Here is a 17,737-nt window from a genome sequence, read left to right on the forward strand (position 1 = left end):
CTCAGGATGACTCTGTCCAAAAAGTTTATCACTCTGAAATAATCCTGCCCTAATCCCCTCCCTAATCCCTCACTGACGGGTTTTACTCTTGCCTTTAACTTGATAAACAATTGGAGGCTCTCTCAATTTTTTGTATAAGAGAGTTGCTCAAAGAAGTGTTTTGGGGGAAGGCAGCTCTTTCAGTCATGTGTAAAATAGGTGGAGAGAGATGGATCAGGGCAGGGCAGGGCTGGAGAAGTGAGCTAGTGCACAGTCCGGGCGGATGCTTTAGAAATACCCTGGAAGTGGTAATAAAGGCCTAAATTAGTATGACTGCATCTGCAGCTAACAGGGGATAGTGGACAGAGCAGATATTCCCCAGGAAAAATGATAAGATGTGCTGAAAGCTTGAATATCAGACACCAAAGAAAGATGATGCCAGCATGGCTCCAGGGCTCCCAGTCACCAACTCTGGCCACTCTGCCCCAAACTCCCTCAAATTAAGTTCTTAGTCTCCATTTCAAAAGCAAGACCCTTATCACCTCACAACTAGATAATGGCTTTTTCCCTTCCTTGAAGTCCTTCCAAATTGTTCAAATAGCCAGCAGAACCTCTCTCATATACCACTGTCGGCCCACAGTAGTTCTTACCACTGTCTGTCAAAACAAAGCCAACTACTAAATAGAAAACACATCCGCTATCAACCAAGATCAACCAGAATCAACCAAGTTCATCTTCCACTTCCTCCCAACAATAGCTCAGCTATGTTAACCTTTGTTTGTTTTGCAAAGACTTTCCTCTCTAACTCTTTCCTGTTCTTCCAACCTGGCATAAATTCCCAAGCCCTACTTTGCCAATCCATAGTTATCGCTTACTTAACATTCAAGCTCAAAATTAATTTCCTCAGTGAGACCTTCCTTTGGATAAACCAGAAGTCAAACACTCAATGTTTCAATGTCTTCAAAGACCCAAAGGTCTTTGGAACAGATGGATGTAAGGCAACAAGGAGTGATGAGTACCTGGAAAATGAATGCCCAAAGGAAAAAAATCCAAATTTAAAAATGTTAAACCTGTTTCTAGCCAAACAAAACTCTGGTGCCACCATTTTGCTAACTTGGAACTATGTAACTATGAGTTAAATCTCATTAGCTGTTTGTCCAGATCCCAGCATCTACTGTTCCACTACATTGGGTATATTTTTTCATAGGTTGTCTTATTCCTGATTGTTATGATACAGGAGTCTTAGGCATATGTAACTTACAAGTATTACGTGCTCAGCTAAAAAAAAAAAAAAAAAGTATTGTAAAATCATTTTGTATATGTTCTCTTTATATATGAAGTATACCACTATACACATTGTACACATATGCAGATTACTATTCAGGGTTGTACAGACAAGACAATATGTACTATTCTTCACAACAATTTAGAAACTTGCAAGAGTAATTTTGGCTATATACAATTTTTTTTACCTCATGCCCTGAATTTAGAACTTGACTTCTTGACATGCTTATAGTTCTACCTATACAGCTTGACTCCTCAACAAGAATAATTTTTATTTAGTTTTCTAATGTATGGCACAGAGCATTTTTATATCTATCGTCTCAAGTGAGCCTCCTAAAACCAGCCCTGGGTGGTAGGAAAGCATCATTATCCCCCATTTCAGAGACAGAATAAATAATGAGTCTCTAAGAGGTAGAGTACATCGCTCAGGATCACAGACCTGGTGATTAGCAGAGCTGGGCCTTAAATCTAGTCCTCTGAATTCCAAATACAGTACTCTTTCTTTCTCTTGCCTCTGAAATGTGTTACCCCCAGTGCTAAATATTTAAAAGACCTTAAACGTTCACTCAGTTCTTTTGGCATTTTGTTTCCAAGGAAAATGAATTTCATAAAGTAATTATAATTTCCAAAAAAACTAAAGTATAATTTAGTTCAGTTTCTGATTAAAAACTGAAAAAAAGTTTTTTTTTTTCCTTTAAGGATGTTCTATAGTGAAAGAACATAAATATTTGTTACCATTTTATTTAATACATAATAAAACCCTCATTTATGGAATAGTTGTATGTACTTATCCAAACAGGGCAAACTAAGCTCATTGTTACTCAGAAATTCTTTTAAGATATCTAGCAATCTAGAAAAATACTTAAAAGAACCTCAAAGGCTTTACTGATTTTAATCCCAATTTTAGAAAAGAACATGTTAACTAGGCTACAGCTCTTGAATGTTTTTAAAAATGCCATAGGGCCGGGCTTGGTGGCTCACGCCTGTAATCCCAGCACTTTGGGAGGCTGGGCGGATCAAGCGGTCAGGAGATAGAGACCATCCTGGCTAACACCGTGAAACCCTGTCTCTACTAAAAAAACGAAAAATTAGCCGGGCGTGGTGTGGTCACCTGTAATCCCAACTACTCGGGAGGCTGAGGCAGGAGAATGGCGTGAACCCGGGAGGCGGAGCTTGCAGTGAGCCGAGATGGCACCACTGCACTCCAGCCTGGCAACAGAGCGAGACTCCACCTCAAAAAAAAAAAAAAAAAAAAAAAATGCCACAGGAAGAAACAGAACTCTACACCACTTATTTTGTATCTGATCACTCACTGTGTTATTAAGAGAGACACCAGGAAAAAGTTTAGAAGTCAATACCATTATAAGCAAATGTCTAAAGCATGTTAGTTTTTTATCCAAATTTTTTTAGCCTAAGTTTAATTGTATAAACATGACCTCAACTCATTGTATCTTTAAACATTTGCTGAACACATTCCCATTAGAAATGAGTTTCAGGTAAGGCTTCAACTTTTGCCTTTAGCTTTAATTAAATATTTTCACCAAGTAGCTCTTCTGAAAATCAAGTTACTCTAGGGCTTAAGGGAATAGTATTTGAGCTATAAGTAAGAGAGTGATCTGGTATCTATTTCCAACCAAGAACACAAAGGCAGATTGTAATTGGCTAGGGAAATTCCTTCAACAACCTGATAAAAGTGATGGTTTGCAGTCAAAAGATTGTCAAATTTTAGTACTTTCACTGCTCTTAGAAGCTCCTTGAATTTATGCTTTATACCTCTTATGAAATGTTGGGCATTCCTAAGCACAGAATAGTAGTATAGGCAATGCTAAAATGCTCTTAAGTTTGGTTATACTCTTGACATCTGAATTTACAAGCCAATGCTACTGCAACAAGAATTGCTCTATGACCAAAGAGACCTATGTACACTTATTTCCAGGGACTATTCCTCACAATATATCAGAACTATAAAAGTAATATATAATTTACTGAGTCATTTTCCTAAGAAATATTCATTTTCCTAAGGAATATTAATTCTGACATGATTCCTTTGGGGTGGGAGAAGAGCACAGCTGCTTTTTTGGAGTTGAATAAAAAAGTTATCCTATAAAGGTAGTTTATAACCATCTCTTGATTATTTACATATTGCTTACCCATGTAAACAAATTAAATGTGTGGTTACCTTTCCCTTATCAACAACCGTCAGTTTTACAAATATACAAACAAGAAATAGCATTCTGGGCCTAGAAAATAACAATATTTCTAAAAAATATTATAGAGATCTTTCCAACTTTATTCTTTAAGGTTAGAGATGTTTTTGAGATACCTTTAGATTCCCTTTTGAACCCATCATGGAACTTTGAGTTAACTAAAGGTTAACTCTTGAATTATTCCTTACTTAATTCAAGAATTCTTAAATTATTTGAAATCAGTCAGCAAGTATTTATTAAATACTTGGTATCTACCTTTGTATCTAAGCTGCATTATAAGCCATGATAAAGATACTGCCAAAAAAAAAAAAAATTCCAATGTCAAATATAATTTTGGAACTTTGCCCAAAACAAAAAAACTTTCTATAAGTGGTGATGGTTCAAGTGAGTACTTAAAGTGGATTGTTTAAAGAAACAGTTATAGCTAACCAGTTACTATTTGAGTGTTTACAATGTGTCAGGCACTATCCATTTTTACTACCACCTCTGGGAATTCTCAGAAGCACCCTTGTGAGGTAGATACTATTATTCTCATTTCTCAGGTAAGTTCTGTGAATTACTGAAGGCTACACAGCTAATAAGTGACCTGGGGCTCAGAACTGTGCTCTTATTCAGCATTTTATATAGTTAGTCTTTCCTGCCTCTCTTCAACAACAGTAATATGAAATTTGAAACTGAAAGCCAGAGAATTAAGAATCACTTTTTTAGTTTTGCACTATGGCAGAAGGAAAATACCAGACAATTTGAGAACTTGTTTTTACTTGCACTAGTAAAAAGTAAATAAGTAGACACACTTTTCCCTGGGATGCAACTTGGATAAAATAGATCATCTTTCTTTCCCCCTATACTATTTAAGAACTGGTAGTAATGATTCTTTTGTTCAAGAGTCACTTTTTTCTTTGTTCTTTAGGACATCATCTGATAGAGAACCCAACGAAGACTATCTAATAATTATATTTTAACCACTGTAATAAATATATCTAGGCAAGGAGAGAGGAGGAAGAAAGAAAATTGGAGTTAAAAGCAGAAAATAGCACAAGAAATCAGACAGTTGATCCTGAAGAAATAAAATACACTCAGCTCTTGTTAAAAGCCAATAATATGCTTAGAATAATACATGATATGAAATTTAGAAATAATCCAAAACTACTTTAAAAAATGGTATCTCCTTCTTTGCCTCAAACCTTTTATTAGATGCCAAAAAGTCATTAAGCTTCACAAAACCAATCTAGTATTTAGTCAATGTAACCTTAGATTCAAAAGAAATTCCTTTTCTGCAGATTTGGAAGAACCTGATTAAAGAACATATGAAGTAAAGAATAATTTCTTTCTAGCCACTACAGCATGGAAAGAGTGAAATATAAGGGATTATCAAAACCAACATCTATTTAGCACAATCCTTGTTTTGAAAGATAGCTTCTAGAAAACGGTGGCTATCTGATACATGCCAAGTTTTATTTATATATATATATATATATATATAAAATCTTCATATATATGGTTGTCTTAAATCTTAGGATTTCAAATAGCTCTTGAACATGGAAGGCAAAAATCTAAACCGAACAACCAGCCAAAAAGTTAGTTACTGTGAACCAGCCTTTGAAACACTTGGCCAGGCATGGTGGCTCACACCTATAATCCCAGCACTTTGGGAGGCTGACGTGGGCAATCACGAGGTCAGGATATCGAGACCATCCTGGCTAACACGGTGAAACGCTGTTTCTACTAAAAATACAAAAAATTAGCCAGGTGTGGTGGTGGGCGCCCATAGCCCCAGCTACTTGGGAGGCTGAGGCAGGAGAATGATGTGAACCCGGGAGGTGGAGCTTGCAGTGAGCCGAGATCGTGCCACTGCACTCCAGCCTGGGGGACAGATCGAGACTCCGTCTCAAAAATAAAATAAATAAATAAATAAATAAATCAACAACACTTGAAGCATAGTATCCCATCATTTTTTTCCCCAGATTTAATGTGGGCCTTATAATTGTATAATTAGCTTATATGTCAAATCTGACTGTAAATGCAAATAAAGATTTGTTTGCTGGGATCATGAACTCTAAAGCAGAAGTATAAGGAGAAGTGGTAAAATCAGCTTAGATTGGAAGATGAAGTTTTTTTTTTTAAACTAGAAATTAATAAAATGTGGCATCTAAAACATTTTTTACAAAGGGAACCACTGGGGGCTTGAAACTGGGAGACTACTTGATCATACTTAATGTTCTGAAAAGATCACTCCAGCTGCTGTGGATTATGGGGGAAGGGTAGAAACTTGAGGGCCACCTCGAAGTTTATCACAGTGATCCTGAGGAGAGATGATGGTAACTGGGACTGGAATAGCAGTAATGGGTGGGGTTAGATTCAGGATATTTTGAAGGTTGACAGTACTTGCTGACAGATCAAATATGTCAAGAAAACAGGAGACAAATCAAGGGCTGCTAGTCAATTTCTAGGCAATTGATAGAGAGTTCTGCCACTTACTGAGATAGGGAACACTTAGGTAGATAGAGATTTGAGGAGTAAAATCATGAGTTATTTTTAGAAACAGCAAAGATATGGAATCAACCTAAATGCCCATCAATGGTAGACTGGATTAAGAAAAGGTGGTACATATATATCATGGAATACAACACAGCAACGAAAAAGAATGAGATCATGTCCTTTGCAGCAACATAGATGGAGCTGGAGGCCATTACCCTATGCAAACTAACACAGGAACAAAAAAACAAATACTGTATGTTTGCATTTATAAGTGAGAGCTAAACATTGAGTATGCATGGACATAAAGAGGGGAATAACAGACACTAGGGCCTACTTTGAGGGTGGAGGGTGGAAGGAGGGTGAGGATAAAAAAACTACCTATTGGGTACTATGTTTATTACCTGGGTGATGAAATAATCTGTATACCAAACCCCCATGACACGCAATTTACCTACATAACAAACCTGTACACGTACCCCGAACCTAAAATAAAAGTTAAAAAAAAACTTACTTGATCCCTCATGGAATCTCATATCAACAAAGGAGAGGATCTTTTATAATAACAAAATCAGGTAACACTTTTACAATTTCCTTTATGTCTATACTTATTGAAATAGTTGATTGTCAGAAGATAGTTTTCTCCTTGCAATGATTAGCCATACCCTTGAGAAAAACTCCTAAAAGGGTATAAAACACAGTTTGGATATGTAAGGTTTGAGATGTCTATTAAACTTTGATGAGGAAGTATATTGGAAATCAGTACTTGGAGCTAGAGAAAAGGATAGATCAGGAGATAAATATTTGGGAGTCATTAACATATAGATGACATTTAAATTCAAAGGACTAAATGAACTCACCTAGGGAGACTGAACAGATAAAGAGAAGAGAGAGAGAGCTCCAACATTCAGAGGCCAGTCAAACAGAGGAAAGTAGGCAAAGGAGAATGAGAAATAGGCAGAGAGGTAGGAGGAAAATCAGGAAAGTGTTTCTAATAGGAAGAAGTGGTCAAGAGAATGGAATACCACTGAGGTCTGGTAAGATGGAAACAAAGAGATGACCACTGGACTTTAACAGGGACCTTGGCAGGTATAACCTCACGGGTGTGGTGGAACAACGGGCTGAGCAGAGGATGGCAGGTAAAGAAGACATCTCCTTGAACACAAACTTTACAGTGTTCATTTTTTTCACATTTGCCTGCTTCTACTAAAATGACAAGCACTTTCTTGGCAGGGACCATTCATGACTTATTCAGCTTTCTATCTCCAATGCCTAGTTCTATCCCTGGCAAATGTCAGAAGATAAACACATGTTTGCTGAGTGAACAAACGAATATTTGGTAGTTTAACTCTTCTACCTCTTAACTTTTTATTAAAGAAAAAACATCTTAAGATACTCAGCTGACTTTTTATTACATTTTATTACTTTTTATTACCCCTGACTTTTTCTGGTTCTTGAGGCATCATGGTTTCTAATAATGGAGCCAAAAGCAATGATATTAAATGTTATCTTAAAATATGCTAATACTTGTTTCTAGCTAAGCACATTTAAGTCTTAAAGTATCTCTGTGAATCTTATAAGAAAGTTCAAGCCTGGCTACACCCTTGAATAAGCTCACTGTTGAGTGAAAAAGTCTTCCAGACTAGGTTATCTCCCTGGATCAAGAACCAAGCGCTCATAGTAGTCCATTACAATGTGTATGTATAGCAAAAGTTTTATGCAGTCATGATTCTTTTGTTTTGTTTTTCATAAGGAACTGCCAACAAAAAAGAAATAAAGGAATCAAAACACCAAAACAGAAATAGAGGTAATGTGAGGTAACTGAAAGTACTTCTTCAAGGCCTTTAGGAATTATACTATTTCAAAATAAAACTTGAAATGTAAATCCAGGAATATTATATAGATTTACTTACGTTTCATTTATCAATAGGATAGAAACCACAGAAGGTCTGATTTCCATGTTAAAATAAAATTAGATTTCATATTATCAGTGCTTTATGATGGCCTTAAGTACAATTTATAGAGGTTATTCAATAAAGAAAGTCTATAAAAATACAAACAAAATTTAAAATGCCCTGCTCAAAACCAAATTTTTTCCCAAAGAATTTCAACTTTCCTCAAAACATCAACAATCTCCAAAATTTCCATCCAAATAAAACAGTTTATATAAGACATGTTAAGTAATACAGCACTGTTTTATATATCTGTCTGCCTCAAACTCCTGAATATACTTCTCAAATATAAAACATCTAATCAAACCCAAGTCTTTTCATTATCAATTAAAAGACTGAGTGAATGTTCACCAAAATGTCACTCACATCTATCACTCCTACCCCCAATTCCACTCTCCTAACTGCTTCCAATTTCCTTTAGGGGTAATCCTCCTAATGCCAATGGCTAGAAATCTCAATTCAATCCTGCTTCTTTAAAATATCTTGTTAAATCCTTTTTTTTTTTTTTTTTTTTTTTTTAAAAGACGGAGTCTTGCTCTGTCGCCCAGGCTGGAGTGCAGTGGTGCAATGTTGGCTCACTGCAAGCTCTGCCTCCCGGGTTCACATCATTCTCCTGCTTCAGCCTCCCGAGTAGCTGGGACTACAGGCACCTGCCACCACGCCTGGCTAATTTTCTTTTCTTTTTTTTTTTTTTTATTTTAGTAGAGACAGGGTTTCACGGTGTTAGCCAGGATGGTCTCGATTTCCTGACCTTGTGATGCACCCGCCTCAAAGTGCTGGGATTACAGGCGTGAGCCACCGCGCCCGGCCAATATCTTGTTAAATTCTATAGACTCTATTCATCTCCTACCTCTCCCACCAACACCCTAGGGTGGACTCCAGTTATCTCTGGCCTGGACCACAAACTTCTTCCTAACTTGTCTATCTCCTTCCAGATTCACATTATAGTCATCCTGCACACCAGGACCAGAATAATCCTAAAACATAGATCAAATTACCTTATGTTTCTACTCTGTTCACAGAATAAAATCTAAACTTCTTAGTAAGGTAATGAATCTGCTCTGACCTACTTTTTCTCTCTTAAACTCAACTACATTTTTCTCTTGCCCTTCATGTTAAGCAGAACAGGGTCTTTATGGCAATTCTTGGAGCTTGCCCTAGCTTCCACTTTTCTTTGCTTACCTATGCCATTGTTTCTGCTGGAGATGTGGTCCCCATCCAGTTTCTAACTGCTAAAATCTTGCTAAAATCCTTTAAGACCCAAGGATTTTAGACCAATAACATATAGGATCCCCGTGAAGGAAAGAAACTCATGCCATTTGTTTAACAATCTAGTTACTATGAAACCAGTAGCCAAATGCCTTTACTGTAGAGGTCAATTCAAGGTGATACTTTTATTCATGAATCTTCAAGGAGCTTATAGCTTAATCAATAAAATTCCCCTTTCTTATATCCTGAATTAAACTATAAAAATGCCAGTTTTGGTCTTTGCTGGCAAAGTATTAGCGGCAACTCTTAAACCAGTTCTTCCTGAAGATTTAACATGGCTCTCAAGAGCCATAATACTGCCACAGAAAAAAATAGGAAGGAAGGAAAGAAGGAAGGAGAGAAAAAACAAAAGACAGAGATAGCAATCCTCACTGGTAACCTGACCCGAGTTATGCCGTGTTTTCCAGCTTTAATTTGCTCTAAAGACATGGACATTAATTTATTATATTCTACTCCAGAACTGCGGGAAATTTGTGCGTAAGTTATAGGAAATTCTGTATGGAGCTGAGGTATGCAGGACAGTCAGATATTGGGTTATATACATGTTGTTTTCTTTATTGTAAGACTTAGTTCATCTTCAATGTAGGAATGACCATAATATCACATTTTAGGGACATTTTCTCAAACAATCCAAAATACATTTGGCCCAATCTAGCAAATCGTGGGCTGGATCTAGTGCCGGGCTCCTAAGCTTCTCTGTTGCAGAGAAAAGGGTCATCACAAATTGTTAAAAGTGACCTAGCCTTGGTTCAGCTGAAATTCTCATTTTCCTCTCTCTGCTGGCTTTATCACCAATTACCTAATAAGCCTTATGAACACAGCTTCTGTAATTTTTCACAAGTGCAAATGGAGCAAATGGAAAGGCTGAATCTGGTGATTGTCCTTGGTAAGCTTTTCTGTAAGTCATTCCAAGAATTCTACGCCCCTTTCCTTTTAAATTCTTTTCTTGAACATGTTCCAGTCCTTCACATATGTTCTTTCTTTCTCTTCCCAATTCTGGTGCCAAGCTTCCCTGTCTATCTTTTTAGGCAATCTGGCTACTACTTTTCTCAGAGAGGAACACCCTCCTTTGCACTGAGCAACTGGGCATCTGAATAAACTTTCCAAACACTGAAGGATGGGGCACAAACTTGACTTTACTTGATAAAAAGCATTTTAAAATCAAGCACAGACTGAAAATGGGTCTAAGTTAAAAGTCAGTAGGATTAATTTATTTAAATTAAACTTGGCTACATTTTAAAAGTGGAGCAAATAGAATCTGCTAAAGCAAACCTCACTGTTTTACTTAATAAACATGTCCAACAGTGGTGGCAGTGCTGTGCTGGCAGGTCTGGATGCTCAAGTGGTGGCTTAAGAACAGTCTTCTGTATTTATAAGGCAGATTATTGAAAACACATACAAAATATGGGCAGGCAGAAAAAGAAAGAGAAAAAAGCAGAGTATGAGTCTTTTCTGTGTCTTAAACTATAATGAATCAAATGCTAAAAAGTTCACCTGGTAGAAAAAAAGGATAAGGCGAGGAAGTCACTTACCCTCTGACCTGTGGACTCAGTGATTTAACAAAAGGTCAAGTAACACATTGAAGGGAGCTACTATGAAGGACAATAATTTTGGAGGCTTAAATAAGAACTTATGCTTTGTAAATAGCATCTAAACTTATGAAAAATTAAATGGCAATATATATGTACAAATTTTAAAAACATTATCACTTTCCTAGAAGACACTAACAAAGGCAGAAAAATGTATTTCAATCCAATGGAGTTGACAAGAGAATGTGTTAGCAGAATCCCACTTAAAGGCATCTGCTTTCTGATCTTCAGGGATAGAGCAGGAGCAGCCCCTGCCCCCAAACACAACTATGCAAGACTTTTTATGTAATAGTTCAGCAAACATGGTAGTATTATTTGAGCCACCACCTTTGAAACTTTGAGTAAACATTTTTTAAAAACTAAACTGACAGGCTCAGCAACAACAAAATCTGAAAATAATGCTTTGATATAGTTTTTGTTATAAAAGTAAGTTACTCAAACATCAAAATAAAGCCAGCTGCATTACTGAGGAACTTAGCTAAAATGTATTTTTAAATGTTGGATTTTAATTTTAAGTACAGTTTTCCATTTGGGGGAAATATGTAATTACAGTAATAGATGCTCATTTAAAATATGTAGAGCTTATGTAGACCACACAATCACAGATAACAATTTAAAATGACTATAAAGTTGTAATTTGTGATTTTATTTATTTAGCAACTTTTCTTCTCATTCAAAATAATCTACATTTTAAAAGGTTAATATTGTAGATATCTGTATTATCATGTCTAAATTTTTCTGCCAATCATGAAAATAACTTTCCAGTTAACATGATATACAATCAACTTGAAACCATTTCTGTATTCAAAGTGAGTGGGAAAACAACTTTTAGAAGATATTTACTCCAACTATAACTCTCATTGCTGGACTCACAATGCCCCTCTACCTGTTTAGAAAGGCTCCCAAGATCACTTCTCTAAAAATAGGAAACCTGAATAATGAAGGTCAAGTAGGATTATGTGTCTTTTGAAACAGTGAGGAATTGTAATTTGAAAAAAAAACAAGATTTCAGAATTTTCATCAAATATTCTGTTTCCACGAACCCCAAGAACGCTGTAAATTTGCTCAATTATATCTAAAGAAGTTCTCTGTTCTGCCTAAATCATAGCTTCCTAAAATTTTTAAATTCACTTCTCTGAAGCCTCACGTCAAAGTGGGTTAATTTAGAAGAGTAACTCCAATAGACAAAATAATTTGGACAAAAAAAGAATTCTCTGATGCTTAACTTAGCAAATTAACCTGTTGAAATTTCTGGCTCTTAGTCATTAGAAGAGAAGGGGTAATAGTCATCACTTTACATAGGCCAGAGCTGCTTAGAGGCTACCTGCCATCAAGTACCCTCCTGTATGAGTACAGGAATGGTGGCGGACAGTTTTATGAGAAATTAAAACCATTTTACCCCCAGAGAGAACAGGTTTGACCACCAGAAACCTCTTCCCAATTAGCCAATCCATGTGAACATGTTCCCAAACAGCAGCTTCAATTTAAAGTCATGAGCCCTATTTCTAAAAACGATGGAAGACAAGAAAGACCAAATTAATATCCTTCCACTGGAGGATAAAAGCTCAGCCAGATGCCTACTGCTAGCAACTGTTACTGTGCCCATAGAGGTGCACTGGTCTGGCTGAGTCAGGAGGAGGGGCACTGAGGACACATAGGTGGGTGGAGCCTGCAGTAAGTACCAATGGTACATTCAGTCACTAGAAAGGCATCTATCTCATTTTTTTGGTTTCTTCCCAGTTTTCATCCAACTGAGGTTGACAGTTTCACTCCAATTCCTGCTTGTTTGTCCACACCCCTTAAAAAGTGTTTCCATGGCTGAGCTGACAGTGAGTCCTGATAGGAGCTGGTTAAGGATGGTCAGCTTATGTACCATCCCCCCCATGCCACTGTTTCTATCACCAGTTTTGCAGGAGAAAAGGAATCCTAGGACTAATACAAGCTACCTGGCTCCATGCTTTAAGGTAGAGAGATCTGGAAAAAGTCTTCCTCCTTTCCCTTTGCTGCCTCTGTAGAGACCAACCAGACCCATAAATGGGCATGTACAGAAATGGAAAAAGTACTAGAAGCAGTGAGAAGCAAACAAAGCCATTGACGACTTTGGTACCTCTTAGAAAGTAAATTTTTTTTTTTTTTAATTAAGAACTAAGTGGTGGGTTGGGAGACAAAGAATTTTTGATCTTCTGTCTCCTGGAAGCTACTGGTATATAAATGCAGGGGCTTTTAGAGCACTGTAAACTTAATCCCAAATATGAAAACACTAGGGTATAGGAAGCAGAAATGAAGGCCATACAAAGGTAGGAAAACAAAGCACTCCCTTCTGGGGCCTCCAGTGGTCATGCAGATTAGCGGGCACTGCGGGCATCTCTGTCACTTCACTTTCCCTACCCCAAGTGGACCTCCTCATTTGCTCCTTTTCCCTACAAGTGTACACTGTCAATCTTGCTGTAATCAACTGTACAGTTTGCGTGTTGTTTTCCCAAGGTAGCTGGCTGACCTACTGCCCCCAAAGATGTCTCTTCCCACTCACTGTGTGTCAAGTCTTTCTCTGCTCCTCGGGTCTGCTCCTGAATAGGGGCTGGCCGCCTGCTGCTGACTTCTTTCTCTCTGGGCCTCTGGGTTTTCTCTTCACATCCCCAGACCCACCTTCTACCCACTGCCATTCCTTCCCACGCCCTTCCCTTGGAACAGGCAAGCTTATCTTTCCATCTTGCAATGCTGAGTTTCTCTCCAGAGTTTCTCTCCACTGTCTGCTTCTGTCCCTCTGCCTGTGTTTCTGGCTTCCCCCATATGGGCCTCACACTCCTTCTGATGCTGGTCTCTTCACTGCAGGTGCACCTATCTAGGCGTAGCTATTGGCACATGCAGTTTTCTATTTCTTGTATCTCTCCCAGCCATTCTTGAGGTTTTCTCCCGAGATTTCACTGTATGTAGAACGGTACCTTTCTCCCTGTGCATGCACTCCTCCCTGACGCCCCCTCACCCTACCACACAAAGTCTGTGAGTCCTTTTCACCATATGCTTCTCTGGTTAGTAACACAAGTGTCCTAGCACATACATTCATGTGTCCACCCAATTCTGTGAGTGCCTTCCTAACAATACACTCACCTCTGAGTCTCCACTGCTGTTTACAAATACCCTATCATGTGAGTTCATTTTCTATCCAAAGTGTGCACAATTAATGCCTTCCTCTGTGTGCACACTTATGGGGGGGCTCTCTGAATACACTCCCAGTAAACCAGGGTTCACACCTCTCCTGCCGCTCTGCCTCAGACTCTGCCTTCGCTCTATGTATTTAAAGTGCCTGGCACTAGTGGGAGCTCAACAGATGTCAATTCTTTTCCCCACTTTTAGCTGAATAACTATGTGAATCTGTGTCTCGGTGTCCTTCTGCCCCTCTGCCTGTTTTACGACACCGGTTGGAGTGTGTTCCTCAGTATAGAATGGGCTATTTGTAAGATGCCCGGTGGGTTCTATCTCCCTTCCGACTCTCTCCTCTCCTGTAAAACGTTACAGGTTCCCCCATATGGCATATACCTCCCTCACGCAATGTATCCACTCCGGTCTCCCACATAGGCACACAGTACTGCACGTCCATAAACTGTTTCCCCATGCACCCTGGTTACCGCGTCCCTTCTCGGTGCTTCCCTCTCTCCCATTTTTTTTCCAACATGAAAGCGTCTGGATTTGTAGTCCAATTACAGTGTATGTGCGCCTATCTGAGCTTCTCTCTGTACTGGAGGGGTGTGTGTGTATGTGTGTGTGTGTGTCCACGGGCTTCTCTCGAAAACGAGGGGTGAGAGGCCCGAGTCTCTGCCCGGGATGCATTGTATCCTCCCCACACCTTCTGGCTCGTTCCCCGTTAATACTTCCCAGAGTCAGCCCAAGACGCCGGGAGCTTTTTCGGGTACGTTGAGCGTCCGTGAACCTCTCTCCCCAGAACCCGATGTCTTGCTCCCGGGGAGCGCTAAGTGTGTGTGAGTCCTCAGGTCTCTCCCCGGGGCGCTGTGTTGGTTTGTGTCCGCCCCGGACGCGGCGCGTCTCCAGTAACGCGATGCGCCGGTGTCCCGGAGTCCCTGAGAATGCAGGTGTGTCCCCTCCCCCCCGTACGCGAAGCGCCAGTGTCCCCGCCGTTCCAGTGTGCGCCGCCCCCTTACACAGACTGCCTAAGTCCCTATCTCTATGAGTACACCGTGTGCCCCTCACCATGCGCCCGAGTCCCCATCCCTTCGAGCACACAGTGTGTCCCCTGATACGTGGAGCGCCTGTGTCCCCAAGTCCCTGGGAATACAAGGTGTGTCCCATCCCCACACGCGGAGCGCCTGTGTCCTGTCTCTGAGGATCCACCGTGCCTATGTAACTAGAAAACGCGGACAGCTGGTGCCCGCGAGTCGTCCCTGGTTCCTTGCCCATACGCTGCTCGCTACCCTCCTTCCCCGCCGAGGGTAGCGTGGTCATCTCACTTCTCTTATCGCGGCCTCTCTCCCTCCTTGGGACCCAACAAGCCAGGAAATCCTTGGGCGCCGTCGGAAAGTCCCGCAGCGGCAGCGCAGCCGACCCAGGGCTGCGGCTGCCTCGGCCCCGCCGCCAGGGGCCGCCCGACTGCCCGCTTCCCCAACGCCCAGGCTAACCCGGGACCGCGGCGTCAGCCACCCTGCCCGGCCCTGCCCTGCCTGGCCGCTGCGGGCGCTGACGGCGGCAGCTGCCAGCCACGGCTCCGCCGGCCCCGCACCCGGCGCCCGGGCAGGGGAAGGCGCGGCCAGGCCGTGAGGGGTGCGCTCTGCCTCCCTGAGCCCAGCCTGCCGGCCGGCCCGCTCACCTTGTGGCTCTGGTAAGTCTCGAGCGCCCGGATCGCCGTCTCGGTGAGCTTCACATGCAGTACGGTGATGTTGTCCTGCCCCAGCCGTCCGCACGACAGCCCATAGCGCTGCTCCTCCCGCAGGCCCGCTGCCCCCCCCGCCGCCATCTTAAACTCCCCGGGGTGCCGCCGCCGCCGCCGCTCCGGCTCTAGCCTCCACTGCGGCCGCGGCTGCTTGGGCTTCTGCAGCCGCCGCCACTGCTAGGGCCATCCCGCTGCTGACGTACTGTCATATACTGCGCGGAGCCAGACCTCGGACTGCCACCGCCGCCACCCGCCCCACCCTCCGGCCCCGCGCCCCGCCCCGGGCTCGTCTCATTGGTCTCGTTCCCTTCAGAACCGCCCTCATCGGCCGCCCTCCACTCTCACGGGGGCGGGGCCCAAAGTCGCTGGAGTTTTGCTCCTGGGACGGGACGTCCGAGAGGTAAGAGGCTGACGTCTAGGTGACGCGCCAACTTAATCATATCTGACGTCACGTCTGGTCGTCTTGGCTAGCCGGCCGAGATTGGCCAGGCTGGCTTGGGGACTCCCCAGCTAATTGGAAGTCCAGGTTGCCTGGTCTGGTTACCTGGAGTTGGAGCCCCGCCCCTGTGGGGGATAGTAGTGAAAAGTCAGAATTGGGGAATCTCGCCCTACGCGGGTGGTCCTTGGACAGGCGGATCTCCACCTCCACTATGTAAGGGGATGGCCGTGACCAAGTAAGGAGTTTGTTCCCCGACGGCTGCGGAAGCTGTGGAACTTGGTGCGTGTGGGGGAGGACGCAGCAGGCGGACTCGCTAGAGAGCTGCTCCTCAAAACTCCTAGTACTGTAGTTGAGCAGACGGCATTGGGAGGAAACTGCTCACTCTAAACTTGAAGTTATCGGGTGCCACACGCAGAGCTTATAAAAACAAAAACAAAAACCCTTGAAATTAGTGAGTCGACTCTTAGATGTAGGAATTGTGTTAGATTTTGTGGAGCATCTTAAGGACAAAATCACGCGGGAGGTTAAATGCCTTTCGTATGGTGGGCATGGTATAACAGAGAATTGAGCTTCGAGGTCTTTCCTACGCCATGCCCTGTTGTGATTCTCTGGGATCACAACTGGTTGGGATGATATCTCCTTAAAAAGGACTCTAGAAGAAGAGTAAAACTGGCATTGATCTAAATTAAAAGAAACCTCGACAATTCTCATTCTCTAATTCAGTTTGAGTTTTGTCCTTTTTATTTGATAGGGCTGTGTGAAAACCTAGCTAGGGTTTAAAGGTAAGAGGCTGTCGAGGTTAAGCGAAGGAGATGGGGGCGTGAGGGGTGTGCACTGGCCTGGCATACTTTCCATTCCATCCACAGGATGCTTCCTGTGTAGGCGTGGCTAAAAGAGGGAGCCTAATCTGGAGTCCCTTTCAGATTGTGTGTGGATAGACTGACAGATGGGTTCCTGTCAGAGGATGGATTAATTGGGTGATCAGAAGCACCAGATAAAACAAACCATTGAAAGCTTTCAAACTGTTGAAAGGCAGTTTAAAAAAGTTTTTCTATAAAAAAACTGAGACGCTTGTTTTTACCCTCAGCTTATAAAACCGTGTTCTGTTCTGCTGGGATTCCCCGGGAAAGTTTATAGATATTTAATCAGTATTTTTCATTATTTTAAATAAGATTAGGGCCATGATTCCATGTCCTCCCCTCCCAATGAATGCCTTCCCCACCGTACGGGTACACTCCCTTTTGATTCAGACCCTCAAACATAGTAGGTGTATAATGTGAATTACAGAATGAATTGGATTAAGTGGAAACACCTGTATTAAGTGTTACTCCATCACAGGAAAACAGTTTGTAAATTGACTTAATTTCAATCCACTAAGATTGGCTAGCTGTTAAAACGTGATTAACGCTTGCTAATTTCATTTACTTTAGTGATACAGTGTTATCTTAAATTCTTGTAGTAGAGAAATTAAGGTAATCATCAAATTGGATTAAAAAGTTTACTCTTAGAAGGGAAATAGAGGCTTTACTACCTAGTTTTCTCTGCTTTCCGAAAGTAGAAACCTTACTGAAATAGTTCATCTCTAAGCGGACTATAGTCTAAAAATAATTCTGTACTTGAATTTTTCTTTTCTCTCTCTTTTTTTTTTTTTTTGCTTTGAT

General features: G+C 41.2%; 1 protein-coding gene across 2 annotated transcripts in view; it reads right to left on the reverse strand.

Moving 5' to 3' along the window:
* The window catches only part of ELL2 (elongation factor for RNA polymerase II 2), a 74,202-nt gene extending 58,293 nt beyond the window's left edge, over positions 1–15,909 (reverse strand). Inside the window, exon 1 of one of the 2 annotated variants that reach the window (XM_054487803.2) lies at positions 15,575–15,909. In XM_054487803.2, the coding sequence (XP_054343778.1) occupies positions 15,575–15,721 (147 nt within the window). In that variant the 5' untranslated portion in view covers positions 15,722–15,909. The remainder of the gene's footprint in view (positions 1–15,574) is intronic. The other variant, XM_054487802.2, reaches the window with a different exon arrangement.
* Between the last annotated feature and the right edge of the window lie 1,828 nt (positions 15,910–17,737).

Source organism: Pongo pygmaeus, chromosome 4 (genome assembly GCF_028885625.2).
Source record: "Pongo pygmaeus isolate AG05252 chromosome 4, NHGRI_mPonPyg2-v2.0_pri, whole genome shotgun sequence".
Taxonomy (NCBI): Eukaryota; Metazoa; Chordata; class Mammalia; order Primates; family Hominidae; genus Pongo; species Pongo pygmaeus.